The following is an 18080-nucleotide window of genomic DNA, read 5'->3' on the forward strand; positions in this document are numbered from 1 at the left end:
GAAAAGCATCTACTCTAGTAAAGTAAAACTATTCAAAGTATACTTTAAATTTCATTTTTAAAATATTCAGTTATTTAAAAATTTCTATTTACTTTATATATATAGTATATCTTCTTTATTTATGGGGAAAAAAAGCTTTTGTTAAAATGTAATCCAGTTACTTGCTGGCAGCACCATGAAATTACTTCTTAGCTATGTTGTCAGTTTGAGCCTTTCATCATCAATTGTGAAAAAAGTTAATGACATCATAGCATTATGGACAAATCAATAGAGTGTGTTAGTGTTTCAACTAATTCTCAAATAAATCAGTTATTCTTTAGCAGAGTCAGAGACTAAATAATGAATTATTTCAAAGTACCTCAAATCCAATTATAATTACAAATTGTAATTTGTTTAGAGGAACCAGAGTGAAATGGCTGTCAGATTCAGTGTCTGCCTCTCAGAATACCTTTTTCCTTCTTAAATTACATTTTCCAATGCAAGGAATTAAGATTGTTTGAAGAAATTTATACTGACTTTTAAGCACCTATTAATTAATAGCTAATTGTTTGATTTAAATTGAACACTAAGACTGAGTTTATTTATTTTTACAGGGTACTTAATGTGCCCAGATACTTAAACAGTTGGATTGAACAAATGTACCTCAGGAATTAAGAATTCTTCCTGGAAAGAGGTAAGAAAATATGCATGTTTGCATGTTAATAAGTTTTGGTGAAAATTTTATATTTACTAGTACATTTCTTTGGCATGTAATTTAGAATGTAATTTTTAAAAACTAAGGGTACTTTCTATTTTCATTTGTATAATTTCTATTCTGTAGAATGATTTGGTTATATGAGAGGGCTCCAACATGTCAGACAAAACCAAAACAAACAAACAAAAAAAACAGTTTTTAGGAAAGCCTGCCCTGGCCTGCTTACTCACTCAGTCATGCCCCACCCCATGCACTATAGCCCGCCAGGCTCCTCTATCCATGGGATTTCCCAGGCAAGAATACTGGAGTGGGCTGCCATTTCCTCCTCCATTTAAGGAAGCACATTGCCACTTTAAAATGTCAAGATCTGGATTGCTAATCTTTTACTTTTCTTTCTTTCTTTTTTCTAAAAAAATTTTTATACTTAGGATTAGACTGGGTTTGCCATGTTCCTCTGGAGCCACAGAGTAGAGATAGCTGGTACTATGGACAGATTGCCATCCAGTAAGATCCTTTGGCTAGCCTGCCCCTTTATATTTCCTTGACCACATATGGTTACTATCAACTAGAATCCATTATCAGGTTTAAGAGCCAAAACCGGAGGGAGGAGTCAGTTTTTAATATGTTATGCCATCTTAATTTTGACCTAAAATGTGAGATACACCCGTGGCGGATTCATGTCAATGTATGGCAAAACCGATAAAGTATTGTAAAGTAAAAAAATAAAAATAAAAAATAAATAGCACAAAAAAATAAATAAAAAATAAATAAAAATTAAAAAATAAAATAAAATATGACCTTTAAAATAAAGTATGGTTAGGAAATCTGAATATATTTATATTGACTTTTTTTAACCCTCTTCAATTGTTGCTCAAACTCATTTCATTGTATCAAGAAAAAAGAAAATTTATCAACATTAGACTTATCACTCCCGCTACATTACATATATTGCTATTAGAAGGAATGAAAAAGGAGTGAAAACATATACTTAAAGATCTATGAGTAGTAGTATGAGATTAGTAAGAAAAAATTGAATATTTTAAAAATAGCAATAATAATACAATAATTTATATTATATAATACATATGATTATATAATAATTTTAATAAAGTAATAAAAATTTATTCAATTTTTTCCTTATGGATCTTTGAATAGACTGAAATGTGTGGCTTATCAATTTTAGTTTGACTTTTATTTTAGTAAAACTAAAGGTTTTCCAATTTTATTGGATATCTTTGAATTTAACTAGATGATTATTTCTACTTAATATGAACAACTGCTTTTTTTCCAGATTTTTCATATTTAGTATCAAGAAAAATAAGATTCTTATGAAAACTACATTATAATTGATATATGGAAGCTTCCCTTATATGTGAAAAACATTTACCGTGTAAGGTAAAAATTCACTGACTTGAGGTATACATGGGAATTGTCAAAGTTAATATCAAGTCAGTATGTTTTTTTTTATACAGGACAAATCTCATATCTTTAGTATTGGCAAGGCAATAAACACTAGTAACCATATACATATGGTTATATATATATGTGTGTATATATATACATATGTATACAAATTATATGTATATATATATGTATACATATGTATATATATTCATTTGGGGCTAGGTTAATTCTTAGCCTTTCACAAAACTAATTTCTTGGATTATATTTTTTATTAGTGCATCATATACACAGACAGTAAACATTTGCTGTCTTTTTCAACAAACAAGAACACTGATTTTCCCATTACAATCGTCTCATGAAAGTGAAAGTGAAAGTGAAGTCGCTCAGTCGTTTCCGACTCTTTGTGACCCCGAGGACTGTAGCCCACCAGGCTCCTCCATCCACGGGATTCTCCAGGCAAGAATACTGGAGTGGGTTGCCATTTCCTTCTCCAGGGGATCTTCCTGACCCAGGGATTGAACCCAGGTCTCACGCGTTGCGGGCAGATGCTTTAACCTCTGAGACAACAGGGAAGCCCACAGTTGTCTCATAAGGCACCAATAAAGGAGGTATGGTTCACAAAGTGAATTTTCTGGGTCCCAGCTGAAATCTGTTCCAAATTTATGAAGATCAAAGTCATACATAGTGGTGGTTGTTTAGTTGCTAAGTCGTCTCCGACTCTTGTGGCCCGGTGGAGTGTAGCCTGCCAGGCTCCTCTGTCCATGGGATTCTCCAGGCAAGAATACTGGACTGGGTTGCCATTTCCTTCTCCAGGGGATTTTCCCTATCCATGAATCATACATAGACTTGATTTCAATGTCATTGCCATCATTGTCTTAAACGTATACTTGAAAGTCAAGTTAGTTTTCCAAATTTAATTTATAAAAACATCAGCAGTCCATGCAGAAGAGTCTTAAATCACTGGAAACAATTAACGGTGTACACATTGGACTGAAGTGAGACAGGAACTGGTAGTCAACTCATGTAGAATTTATAAAAGTCAGAATAGTACATTCAGCTAATAACTGATCAAATAATAGAACTATTTGCAGAATTGAACTTAAAATTCTAGGCTTTGAGTGATACATATACAAACTGGGATAGATAAATATCAGTTTATTTGAAAATGCTATCTGGCTATTTCAAAGTGGGAGCCCCAAGACCTTTTTTTTTTTTTTTTTATCAATGTCCATTTTCATGACAGTGCTACTTTGTCCTTTATTTATTCCTTTTTTCTTTCTTTTTTAACAGAAGCAACCTGAAGGTGAATTTTTGCATGTAAATTTTTTTAATATTTAATATAAATAATAATTTTAAAGAGTAGACAATCAAAATTTTGCTTGTCTTGCTAAATCTATTATTTAATGACTTATTTGCTTAGGGAATTCCAAGATCCATAACGCTTTTTCCTTTCCTGAATCTGAGAACAGTTATACAAATATTGACTGTTTCCTAGACATGGCTTCATATAAGTTTGATTCTAAACAAATTCTAGGTTGAATATATATGAATACTTTACTAGGAAGCTCATGACATAAATTTTAAGCATTCATAAAAAAATAGAAGACAATTAAAAGAGATTGTAGTTAGGAAAATGATGTACTGATTTTGGAAGAGAGGAATATGAGATAAAAGTCCACATTAACTAAAAAAGTTTAAAATGTGTGGGTAAGAAAGGAGATACAATCAGAATGCTAAAAAAAAGAAAATTAAGAGTAGTATATACAATTCCTTACTTTATTTGAAGTTCATTCTCTTATGACTGTTGAATAACTTTGGCCTGTTTTGTAAGCTAGAATGAAATTATACTGCAGACTCACATAGTCTGGATTTTAAGGTGAATTATTATGTGACCTTGAGAAAATTATTTTACTTTTATCAAATTTTCTCATTTATGTATTGGGACTAACAATATTTTTTTTATTTTGCTTGCTTACTTTTACTTTTTACATATTTTACATATTTTGAAATACTTCATGATTTACTTTACAACTTGAATTTTATAATGTATAGTATAGAATTCCCTTTCTGTGACTACTTTACAATTTACTTTTTTTACTTACCTTATCTTTCAAAAGAGTTTTACTCTTTTCATGGATGTTTAAGTGTATAATTTTTTTTTACTTGAAAAATATTCTTTATTCTATATGCCTCCCCCACCTGCCAATTTAAGGAACAGACAATATTTATTTAGTGAGTGACAAGAGGAAAGAGTAAGAACATTTATATATATATAAGTTGCTGATGAATTGAGTTAGAACAATTTATAGCATTTAAATTCTTTAAAGGATGTCAGTATTTATTAAAGACTTTAAAAAAAATGATGAATCCTTTTGACTCAAAATAGTCACCTATTAACTTAGCTGTTATTTAATTATGATTTTAAAATAAATTCTCTTCAGTTTTTAGCATATTAGTGTTTCAATATTTAATAGCCACTTCTAAGATTTTTCCAAGAGTTAGAATATCTTTTCCTTATCAGAAAGGGAGAAGTTGAGCTAAGACATTCATGCTGAACTGAGCTCCTACTTAGCTATAGTGGCAAGAACCTTGGTGACCTGGGCAACTAGGCAAGCACTTACCTTATCATGCTGGCCACATATTAGTGTCCACAGGATCAGAAGGAATGCTTATGCATAGCTTTTCTCCTGAGGCATTCTAGTACATGCTACCTTCCTCTGTACTGAGGGTGGGATTGGAATGGCCATGAGTAGAAGAAGAATGTTTCCTACCTCTTAGAAAAACTTAATTGTCTGTAATGCTTGCACAGACTCTACTTCAAATTCAGACTGACTTATTACTTTTTCTGGGCTAATAATTCCTTCTTTCCCTAAACTGTGATTTTTTTCTTCTATCCTTCTTAATCTATGCTAAATGATTTTAGGTCCACAGAATTTCTGAGCCAGCAGGGATTTAAGAGATCATTTCATTGTTTACATAAGGAAACTAAGGCCAAGAAAAATGTAATATAAGTCGCAGACAGTAAGAACCTAAATTCTAAACTTTCATTCTCCAGTTCTTTCCTTTGTGTCATCATATCTTGCTTTTAAAATACTACTTTGCTGGATTTTCTTCCTCTTTCATTTTAGGAGTATCTGTTGATAATTTCCATTATTTATCAGCATTGTTTTCAACTATGCTTTATATCTGCGAGCAAAATAAAGAGATGACATTCTCATCATTCACAGACAGAGGTCTGTCAGTGGATAGAAATAATTCAGAAAAGGTTGGATAATAAGATAAGCACATACGTACTGTGCTGCCTCAAGTTCAGTTCCATTCAATTCAGTAGCTCAGCTGTGTCTGACTGTTTGCAACCCCATGAAATGCAGCACACCAGGCCTCACTGTCCATCACCAATTCCTGGAGTCCACCCAAACCCGTGTCGATTGTGTTGGTGATGCCATCCAACCATTTCATCCTCTGTCATCCCCTTCTTCTCCTGCCCCCAATCTTTCCTAGCATCAGGGCCTTTTCAAATGAGTCAGCTCTCTGCATCAGGTGGCCAAAGTATTGGAGTTTCAGCTTCAACATCAGTCCCTCCAATGAACACCCAGGATTGAGCTCCTTTAGGATGGACTGGTTGGATCTCCTTGCAGTCCAAGGGACTGTCAAGAGTCTTCTCCAACACCACAGCTCAAAAGCATTAATTCTGCACTCAGCTTTCTTTATAGTCCATCTCTCACATACATACATGACTACTGGAAAAACCATAGCCTTGACTAGACGGACCTTTGTTGGCAAAGTAATGTCTCTGCTTTTGAATATGCTATCTAGGTTGGTCATAACTTTCCTTCCAAAGAGTAAGTGTCTTTTAATTTCATGGCTGCAGTCACCATCTGCAGTGATTTTGGAGCCCCCCCCAAATAAAGTCAGCCCCTGTTTCCACTGTTTCCCCATCTATTTCCCATGAAGTGATGGGACCGGATGCATGATCTTAGTTTTTTTGAATGTTGAGCTTTAAGCCAACATTTTCACTCTCCTCTCACTTTCTTCAAGAGGCTTTTTAGTTCTTCTTCACTTTTTGCCATAAGGGTGGTGTCATCTGCATATCTGAGGTGTTTAATGTTTCTCCCAGGAATCTTGATTTCAGCTTGTGTTTCTTCCAGTCCAGCGTTTCTCATGATGTACTCTGCATATAAGTTAAATAAGCAGGGTGACAATATACAGCCTTAACATACTTCTTTTCCTATTTGTTGTTCCATGTCGAGTTCTAACTGTTGCTTCCTGACCTGTATACAGGTTTCTCAAGAGGCGGGTCAGGTGGTCTGGTATTCCCATCTCTTTCAGAATTTTCCAGTTTATTGTGATCCACACAGTCAAGGAACAAACCTTTTAGGGGAATGGCATTTTATGGCTGGCTAAATATTTGTTTTATATTCATAGCTGTAATATACAGATATATATATATAAATATATGTGGAATGTGTGTCTGGGTTACTCCCTCAGTCATGTCCAACTCTCTGGGACCCCATGTACTATAGTCCACCAGGCTCCTCTGTCCATGAAATTCTCCAAATTCTCCAGGCAATAATACTGAAGTGGGTTGGACTGTGAAGAAAGTTGAGCATCGAAGAATTGATGCTTTTGAACTGTGGCAATTGGAGAGACTCTTGAGAGTCCCTTGGACTGCAAGGAGATCCAACCAGTCCATACTAAAGGAGATCAGTCCTGGGTGTTCTTTGGAAGGAATGATACTAAAGCTGAAACTCCAGTACTTTGGCCACCTCATGCAAAGAGTTGACAGTACTGTACATACATGAAACCACCCCTACAAGCAAGATTCAGAGCATTTCTTTACCCTGATAAGATTCCTTGTGACTTTTTACTCTTTTTGTACTATGCATCAGGTTGCATTTTATACAAATTAAATAAGTATACATGTTTGTGTGTGTGTGTTTTACTTAGCATAATGATTTAACGATTTACTGGTTTGTACCAGGAGTTCATTCATTTTTTATTGCTAAACAGTATTCCATTGAATAGACATACATTTGTTTATCATTCACTGGATGGTGGATATATCATCTCTATCTTTTGACTCTTACTGACTTGAGAATCAAACCTGGGTCTCCTGCATTGCAGGCAGATTTTTTACCATGTGAGCTACCCAGGAAGCCCATATATATATATACATACATACATATAAATGTAAACAACTATAAATGTTTCCAAATTAATTTTCTCAGCATTTGTGTGCAAGCCTTTATGTGGACATATGTTTTCATTTCTTCTGGAAAAATACAGAAGATTGGATATTAGAGTTGGTTGGTAGGTGTATATTTATTATTATTATTATTTTAAGAAATGACAGTTTTCCAAAGTGGTTGTACCATTTGTCATTAGCCTGAGCAGTGTATGAGAGTCTCTGTGTCCAGAGTCTGTAAACTATCACTCTTGAACCAAATTCAGCTATACTTATAAATAAAGTTGTACTGGAACACAGGCACACTCATTAGTTTATGAATGAGCTGCTTTCAAGGTAGGAATGCAGAATTAACTAATTGTGACAAAAACCATATGGCCACCAAAGATTAACATACTTACTATCTGGTCCTTTAAACAAAAAGTTTGCTAATCCTTGCTCTGTATCCTTGCAAACCTTCATGTTTTCAGTCTTTTTAATTTTAGCCATTTTCATGTGTATAGGGTGATATTTCAGTGGGTCTTTAATTTGCATTTCCCTGATAAATAATGACATTACATGTCTTTTCATTTATTTGCCATTTGTATGCCTTCTTTTCTAATGTTGGTGTTCAGTCACTAAGTTGTGTCTGACCTCATGGACTGTAGCACACCGGGCTCCTCTGTCCTCCACTATCTCCCAGAGTTTGCTCAAACTCATGTCCGCTGGGTCAGTGATGCAATGTAATCATCTCATGCTCTGCCGCCCCCTACTCTTTGGCCTTCAATCTTTCCGAGTATCAAGGTCTTTTCCAATGAGCCAGCTCTTTGCATCAGGTAGAAATATTTTCTAAAATTTTAACTTGCTTTAAGTCTTATTAATTTTGATTTTTAAGAGCATTTTTATTGTCTAGATACAAGTTCTTTTGTAGATAAATATGTTTTGTGAATATTTTCCTCCACCTAATAAATTTAATTTTTTTAAGTTTCTTTTGAATAGCAAAAAATTTAATGGGGAGCATGTGCAATACTTCATTTTTTTTCTTCTTTTATGATTGTTGGATACTAAGAAATCATGCTTATCCCAAGGTTACATTTTTTTCTCCAATATTTCTTCTAAGTTTTATTGTTTTAGTTTTGAAGTACTATGACACATTTTGAGTTGATTTTTACATGTGGGGTAAGTAAGCATCAAGATTAATCTTTTATTTCCATGTCAATGTCTAGTTGTTCTAACATCATTTGTTGAAAACATGTTTTTCTCCATTGACTTACCTTAAGAACTTCATGAAAAATCAATAGCTATTTCTCAATTATCTAATTTTCTCCATTGAACTATGTGTCTACCCTTTGGCCAATAACACAGTGACTTGATTTTTGTAGCCTTGAAATTAAATTGTAAGGTGATGAACTCAGCTACATTTTTAATTTTAAAATTTCTTTGGTTTTTCTAGATTGCTTGCTTTCCCATAAAACTTCCCTCATCTTCAAAGAAAGGCTTCATGAAATTTTAATTATGATTTTGTTGAATTTATAAATCAACTTATGTTTCTTTAGACATTTCATTACTTACGTATAATGCCTTTGTGGCCAGAGAACACACTCCGATATCAATCATTTAAAATCTACTGAGAGTTTTTTTAAGTCCCACCATAAGTACTGCACTTTATATGTACTATGTGTTTACTGATTTATTTCTGTCTAGTTATTCTAATAAAATCTCTTACTGTGATTAGGTTAATTTTCTTACTTTAGTTCTGTCAATTATTGTTTCTCATGCTTTGTGGATCCTTTATAAGTTCATACATGTTTATGTTCAGTATATCTTCCTGCTGAATTGATCCTTCAATCATTGTGTACTGTTTCTTCCTATCTTTGCTAATGCTTATGCCTTGATGTCTATTTTAGATGATATTAACATAATCAGCACAGCATTCTTATGCTTAATACTTGCATCTGTTTATTTTCAAGTCATCAATTTAATGCTGAAATTGAACATTTAATGCATTCTGATTTCTGTTCTTTTATCACATATATCCCTCAATTTTCTACAAAAAAAAATGGGAAGGCTTTTAGGATATGATATATGTCCCTGGTAATCTGGCATGTAGTTATGTTATGCTTTTCGGGATTTGTTTTATTTTGTGATCTTTGCAGTTAGTAGTAAGCAGACCCTTTTGATATGAAATCCATGTCCTTCAGTTATGGTAAACATATGTAAAGATTTTTATACCTTAATATGGGAATTCCCAGGTGGTGCTAGTGGTAAACAACCCACCTGCCAATGCAGGAGATGTGGAAGACATGGGTTTGATCCCTCGGTCGGGACGATCCCCTAGAGGAAGGCATGGCAGCCCACTCTAGTATTCATACCTGGAGAATCCCATGAACAGAGGAGCCTGGTGGACTACACTCCATAGAATCACAAACAGTCAGAGATGATTGAAGTGACTTAGCACACATAGTTTATATCTCTCTCTGCATATAGAGAGATATTAGTGGATGGAGACTGAGATATATATATATAATTATCAAGATATATATAGATAGATTAGTAAAATATATATAAGAAGTTATATATTGTATATATTGCAAATGTTTATGTTTCTTCCCTGAATTTTCTGTCTCTTTTTGGTTCTCAATTTCTTTTTTCTTAGAGTCTTGTTTGCTTATTTATTTTGAATAGCTTAAGTATATTTTCTTATTTCTGGAGAAGGTTCATTATAGTTTTGAGATGTTCATGTCTTTCATTGTCTGTTTTTTTCAAATTCCTTCAGTTGCTATTTTGGAAATTTTTGTTCTCCACTCATGCTGTCAGTTTTCCTCTTGAGTCAGGTAATTCTGAATTGTCCATCAGTAAGATGTCAAACCATTTTTAAAAGCATTGTGTGGGTGGGATTTGGGTGGGAGAGATTAGAGGCTATTTTGTGTATCATTAGATTACACTTTGTATTGGCCAGTAAGCAAATCAATCTTTTCACTGTGGACCACCAAATGATGATATATGGGATACTTTCTCTAGTGTGGCTTAGCAGGAAAAATTACTGACACAGATTGCTGATATTTTGGGAGAAAATGGGGGAAATGTCGACCTCCTGATTTTTATCCTGGTAAGGTATGCCTCTGATCATTGATCATCTTCCCTTTTCTTTAGAGTAAGTGGATTTGCTTTTCTTCAGAGGTCTTCTAGCTCCCCTTTGTCAAGTTTATGTGAATTCCTTGTTACCAAATTTCCTTAAAGCCTTATATTGCTGTGATCACTTTTATCATTCTTTTTATCCTAGTGGTTGAATATATTTCTTTTTGTTTGTTAATTCTCTTATACCTCTACTCAGGCTAAGGAAGAATGAAGAGGTGGATTTGTATGTTTAATCCTCTTAACAAATAATCAGATTTCTTTAAATAAATTTATTTAACTTACATATAATTATGAGTGATGGTTATGTTTTTTCTGGAGATTTGATAGGCAGAAGAAAGAATTTCTTAAGTTTCTCGGGAAGAAATATCCGCACCAATGATTAATTATGCTTTCCTCCCTTGTGGCCATATCTTGAGAATCACTTTATAACTTATTGTCACCTTTAGTATATGAAGAGAAAAAAAAAAAACTTCACATCTGTCCATTTTAATACATACTAAGACATTTTACTAAGAGATTTGATAGATGAGGGATTCAAAATTATTGACTAAAGTGACGCTTTGAGATTATCTGCAGATTTCATCATTTATGTTATTTCTATTCTCCTATTGCCTTAGATAATTATCTATAGCTTAAATGCGAGTATAGACGAAAATACAGTTATAGCTCATCTGGGTTTCATCAAAACTGTATCTCTGTTGGGACAAAAGTGGACTTTGGAACAACTGATGTCTAGAAGTGCTACCCATAGTCATCAGAGATTTGCCTGAGGTCAGAGACAGTTGCTTTGGAAACTATCACACTCCACTCTTTTTAGTGAAACCTTAACCAATAGCTGTTAGCCAAAACTGAAAATAAGAAATGAAGAAAAAAGCAGAATGATGTGGATATTAACATTAGTTGAATTTGTAGACTGTTGTACATAGATCCATATAGATTAATTCTTATGAGTGGAGTTTCTGGAAAAATTAGTTTTAATCTACACTATAAACATTAAGATCAGATCCTCATGTTTTGGAGGAATTTAGGTCCACATCATTCCAAATACGTGGTCGCAAATTCCTTTGAACTTTCTTTGTTAAGGACAGTTACGTTTTGTTTCTAAAAGTAAAGCCAAAAACATTCAGACTGAAACATAGAATTAATTTTTAATCAAAAAAGTATAGCAGTTCAGATGAAATTATTTAAGTTTGTATTTTAAGTAGTGTTTTTCTCAATATTATTAAAAATATCAAAAAAGTGTATCAAATGTTATTCAGAAAGCCAATTTACTGAATAATGTGACAAAAATGACATGATTTCAAGTGGTGTTAAAACTGTAAATACACTATCAAATTGCCAAGTTGGGGATGCTTTATGAGGAGGAGTACTTAGGAGTTTTGTAGTGAAAATATATTTTTTTAAATGATGGCATTTAAAAGATTTTTAACCTAACAATACTCACAATTCTAAATTCTCCTTGTATAGTGACTAAAAGCTATAAAGGAGTTCAGTTCAGTCCCACAGTCGTGTCCAACTTTGCAACCCCATGGACTGCAGCACGCCAGGCCTCCCTTTTCATTGCCAACTTCCAGAGTTTATTCAAACTCATGTTCATTGAGTCAGTGATGCCATCCAACCATCTCATCCTCTGTCATCCCCTTCTCCTCCTGCCTTCAATCTTATCCAGCATCAGGATCTTTTCTAATGAGTCAGTTCTTTGCATTAGCTGACCAAAGTATTGGAGTTTCAGCTTCAGCATCGGTCCTTCCGATGAATATTCAGGACTGATTTCCTTTAGGATGGACTGGTTGAATCTCCTTGCAGTCCAAGGGACTCTCAAGAGCCTTCTCCGACACCACAGTTCAAAAGCATCAGTACTTTGGTGCACAACTTTCTTTATAGTCCAATTCTCACATCCATACTTGACTACTGGAAAAACCATAGTTTTGACTAGACTGACTTTGTTGGCAAAGTAATGTCTCTGCTTTTTAATATGCTGTCCAGGTTGATCATGACTTTACTTCCAAGGAGCAAGTGTCTTTTAATTTCATGGCTGCAATTACCATCTGCAGTGATTTTGGAGCCCCCCATAATAAAGTCAGCCCCTGTTTCCACTGTTTTCCCATCTATTTGACATGAAGTGATGGGACCAGATGCCATGATATTAGTTTTCTGTATTTTGAGTTTTAAGCCAACTTTTTTAATCTTCTCTTTGACTTTCATCAAGAGGCTCTTTAGTTCTACATTTTCTGCCATAAGGATGGTGACATCTGCATATATGAGGTTATTGATATTTCTCCTGGCAATCTTCATTCCAGCCTGTGCTTACCCAGCTCAGGGTTTCTCATGATGTAGTCTGCATGTAAGTTATATAAGCAGGCTGACGATATACAGCCTTGATGTACTCCTTTCCCAATTTGGAACCAATCTGTTGTTCCATGTCCAATTCTAACTGTTGCTTCCTGATCTGCATACAGGTTTCTCAAGAGGCAGGTCAGGTGGTCAGGTATTCCCATCTCTTGAAGAATTTTTCAGAGTTTGTTGTGATCGACACTGTCAAAGGTGTTGGCATAGTCAATAAAGCAGAAGTATAGATTTTTCTGGAACTCTCTTGTTTTTGCGATGATCCAAGAGATGTTGGCAATTTGATCTCTCATTCCTCTGCCTTTTCTAAACTAAGCTTTAACATCTGGAAGTTCATGGTTCATGTACTGTTTGGAGGATTTTAAGCATTACTTTACAAGCATGTGAGATGAGTGCAATTGTGTGGTAGTTTGAACATTCTTTGGCATTACCTTTCTTTGGGATTGTAATGAAAACTGACCTTTTCCAGTCCTGTGGCCACTGCTGAGGTTTCCAAATTTGCTGATATATTGAGTGCAGCACTGTAACAGCATCACTGTAAATCTTTAGGATTTAAAATAGCTCAATTGGAATTTCATCACCTCCACTAGCTTTGTTCATAGTGATTCTTCCTAAGGCCCACTTCACTTCGCATTCCAGGATGTCTGGCTCTAGATTAGTGATCACACCATCATGATTATCTGGATCATAAAGATCTTTTTTTTTTTTTTTATGATTCTTCTGTGTATTCTTGCCACCTCTTCTTAATATTTTCTGCTTCTGTTAGATCCATACCATTTTTGTCCTTTATTGTGCCCATCTTTGCATGAAAAGTTCCCTTGGTATCTGTAATTTTCTTGAAGAGATCTCTATTCTTTCCCATTCTGTTGTTTTCCTCTATTTCTTTGCACTGATCACCGAGAAAGGCTTTCTTATCTCTCCCTTCTATTCTTTGGAACACTATAATCAAATGGGTATATCTTTCCTTTTCTCCTTTGCCTTTCGCTCCTCTTCTATTCACAGCTATTTGTAAGGCCTCCTCAAACAACCATTTTGCCTTTTTGCATTTCTTTACCTTGGGGATGGTCTTGATCCATGTCCCCTGTACAATGTCACGAACCTCCATCCATAGGATGGACGGAGGTTCTTCAGTTCTTTCTTCAACCATAAAAGGAGTATGGAAATACAAAATGAAAAAAATAAAGGCATGTTTAATCACAGAGTATTTCCAGGATATCTAAGATCAGTCACACCAATAGAAAAATCAGTTGCAGTTCTATAATTAAGAACAGCAGTCAAGAAGTCACTCTGCACTTTGACAACTATAGCTACTATGTAGACTGCCGCACTGCCATAGATTCATCTGGTAAGGAAATGATGGATCAATCTATTGAAACACATTTATTACCAGATAATATGCAAAACTTATCCATCCTTTACCATGGGTCTCATCCAACTTTTATACTAGTTGATGAATATGATGCTCAAATTCATGATTAAAAAGAAGATACACATATTAAAGTGGCTATTTTGAAGAAACTACATAAAATGTTTTTATCAATTGCTCTGCCAAAAAGCTTAATTTCAATCATCCCTTTATCTAGCTAATTCCATATAACCTTTCATGTCTCAGCTCAGTATTACTTCCGCAAAAAAACCCTTCATGTTTTACGGTATCATCACACTTACAACTTCTTATTCAATGGCTACTTCTATACATTATATTTTCAAATAAGTTGAAGATTGTGATTCTCTATTTACTCTTTTATTCACCGGAAGTTACTCAGTTAATATGTTTATCATTTGATTAGTTTAGCTTATATTTAAATATTATATATTTTGTTTAATTACTATCATGATTTCTTGCTGCTTTCAGTAAAATATGAGAATACCTATGAAATTGGCTTTGACATAAATTATGCATTTATGATCATGTTTGAATTATCAAATCTCACCATGATAATGACTATTATATCACAAGCTTTACAAAGCTATCCTTAATGTATTGTTGACTTATTTTCAGAATCATTATAAAAATCCTTGATTATGATTGAGTTAAATGTAACCAAAGAGGAGTAAGGAGTATACTATATAGTAAAAAAATAAATGATATGTAATACTTTGAGCATCAGACAGCGTAATTTCCTTATTTTACTTCCTAGTTGCTTTGTTTTACCAAAGAAAGCAAAGTTAGAACAGGAAAAGTTTTTAAAATTATTCCACACAAATTTTTTAGGTATAAGAATGAAAAAAATGAGAGAGAGCAAAATGATTTGTCCCATGTAAGACAGTCAGTAGAAAGCATAGATATAGAAGTCAAAATTTTGGAAGCTATAAAGATATTGTTTCTACTGCAAACATGTGGACTTCATTTCAGTTATTTCCCTTCTTAGAGACTGTATTCTTTACAAAAGTTGTGCCTCAAGCAAAAAATGAATGATAGCATTCATGTTTTGTGAATGAAGTAAAATCCGTACCTCTACAGCCTAGTCACTTAATGTAAGAATATCCAACAAAAATAGCAAACTTAATGCCACTCATTTAACAAAATGATACTGTCAGCATTTTGATTAAATGATACTGTCATCTATTTTGAATCAAGACACCATGGTCTTATCGATAAATTCTAGAGCAGTTGCCAGTCTAGACTCTGAAGTTGGATGGTGGTGCCTTCTAAATTAAATCCTTTCATATCCCACAGGCTGAGATCATGCACATCTGAGATGTGTTAGTTGAAATTCCACACAATCTTCAGTTGCCAAGTTTGTATAGAATGAACATAATACTAAAAGTAAGGCAACTAAAAAAACTTAACATTGAAAATGAATATTATACAAAGGTCCTACATACTGCAGTGGGAAGAGAAGGGCCCCTAGCATTCTCCATTCACAGATTTAAACTTGAAGTTGAACTGTTTTTAATTCCAAGATAAAATTGTGAAGGTGGGGAAAAAAGTTGCAAGATTGAGCAACCAAAAGTGAAATAAGTCAGACAGGAAAGACAAATGCTGTGTGATCTCACTTATATGTGGAAAGCTGAAGCAAAGTAGATTGGTAGTTGCTAGGGACTGGGAGTAGGGGAAATAGAATTTGGTTAAAGGATACAAACTTCCAGTTACAAGATGAATAAGTTCTAAAGACCTAATGTGCAGTGTGGTTAATACTGTACTGTGTACTTGAAAGTTGTTAAGAGTAAATCTTAAATGTTCTCACCATACACATATGCACACACACACACACACAGTTATAATGAGAGGTTCAGTTCAGTCGCTCAGTTGTGTCCGACTCTTTGTGACTCTGTGGACTACAGCAGCACCCCAGGCTTCCCTGTCCATCAACAACTCCCAGATCTTGCTCAAACTCATGTCCATTGAGTTCGTGATGCCATGTAAGGTTAGAGCTGTGTTAACTAGTTTTATTGTGATAATCATTTCACAATACATATGTGTATCAAGTCATCATGTTGCAAACCTCAAATATACACAATGTTATATATGTCAGTTGTATCAAATAAAACTGGAAAAGAAAGACTGAGTTACCAGTTGATACATAGGTATTATTTGAACAGCTTTCCACTGGAGACATATAAATACAAGATATGATTCTTTCCCTTAACTATCTGGCAACTTAATTGAAGATGTACTTTTCTCACCATTTTATCAGTTCAGCTTTCATTTACAGAATATTTAGAGTATTTCAGATATTATAATAAATTATTGGTACAAGAGAAATAAAAATAAGTGCCTACAATCAGAGCAATGTCATCATGGAGCAATATAGTAAAACTTTCAATAAAATATGGTAAGTGCTAAGATGGCACGGTGCCCACTTCTCTGTCTTCACTTAGCCTTCGTATAACTCCCATGAGAAGACTATAGAGATCTAATTTATTTAATTATGGTGATAAATATAGACAAATAACCTAATATAAAACTGGCCAAAACATACAAATAGGAATTTAGAGCAGACCAGGCTATAATATGCAGCAAACATAGGAAAGGATGCTAAAGCTTACTAGCAGAAACTGCCAACTGTATAGCAGTAATGAGATGCCATTTTTCTTCCATCAGGTTGATGAAAATTAAAAAGAGGAAATCTAGTCAATGATTCTAGGGTGCCAGGAAGTGGGTCTACTCATTGCTGGAGGGAATCCAAATGGACATGAATTCATGAAAACTGATAAAAAATTAGCTACTAAAATGAAAATGCATATATTTTAATAAAATAATAGCTAACAAGTAGGGCAAATCAACAAGGACAACAGGTAAAAACTTGTCCAAGAGTATCCAAATGTTTACTACTGGGGCCTAGTTAGATCATGTGGTTTTAATCTGTACTGTTGAATACAACACACTGATTAACAGCACGGTTCAGATATATGCATTTGACTAGAAGCCTATTCATGATTTATGTTTCATGATAAAACAATTTTGCTAAACAGTATTTATGTTATGATGCTGTTTTTGTTAAACTGATCACATAAAACAATCTATATGATATATAGCCATATATGTGTTCATCAGTGGAAAGAAAGATGTGGAAGAGGCTACTGCTGATCTTAGCAACCTGAAGGAAGGAGGTGATATAGGCAATTTAATGTAAATTTTTCCCCTTACATAACTTCTTGACTTCCCTGGTGGCTCAGACGGTAAAGTGTCTGTCTACAATGTGGGAGACCCGGGTTCAATCCCTGGGTTGGGAAGATCCCTTGGAGAAGGAAATGGCAATCTACTCCAGTACTATTGCCTGGAAAATCCCATGGACAGAGGAGTCTGGCAGGCTACAGTCCATGGGGTCGCAAAGAGTTGGACACGACTGAACGACTTCACTATATAACTTCTTATATTTCCACTAGTTGAAGTGAATACATGCTGATTTTGTCTGAAAATATTTATTCTATAACAAAATATAGATATTTTGGAAAACAGTCAGATGAATGCACTTGAAAAGTTTTTGGATTACTAATTGTAATTTATAGAGGTGTGGTTTTTTCCCATCCATTTGTACAGATAATCAAAAATTTGATAGTATTACTCCTAAAATGAAGATATTGTAAACCAAAATAGAATTGTTTGGGGTTTTTGCATTAATTTGTGAAGTAGTTTTCTTTCATCCCACCTACTAGTAAGTATTTTGGAGTAGGTAGTATTGTAACACTTTACAAATGACTTTCACTACTCTATACACCAAATGTAAGAAATACCATTGAATAATGTTCAGAAAGAGGCCCTGACAAATCTAGATAAATCAGTATGCAATTGTGAGACAGTAACTCCAGCTCCTTTGAGAAGATATTCTCTCAGTGCCTGATGGGAACTGTGGGTAAAACTGTGACAATGATGCTTCACAGCAGTGA

The 18080-nt window shown here is 34.2% G+C and overlaps 1 protein-coding gene across 1 annotated transcript in view; it reads left to right on the forward strand.

Annotated features, from left to right (window-relative positions):
- Positions 1-601: 601 nt before the first annotated feature.
- Positions 602-18080, forward strand: part of SEMA3A (semaphorin 3A) — a 366549-nt gene continuing 349070 nt past the window's right edge. Inside the window, 1 exon segment of the mRNA XM_052638692.1 lies at positions 602-673. Coding sequence (XP_052494652.1) covers positions 602-673 — 72 coding nt within the window.

Source organism: Budorcas taxicolor, chromosome 4 (genome assembly GCF_023091745.1).
Source record: "Budorcas taxicolor isolate Tak-1 chromosome 4, Takin1.1, whole genome shotgun sequence".
Classification (NCBI taxonomy): domain Eukaryota; kingdom Metazoa; phylum Chordata; class Mammalia; order Artiodactyla; family Bovidae; genus Budorcas; species Budorcas taxicolor.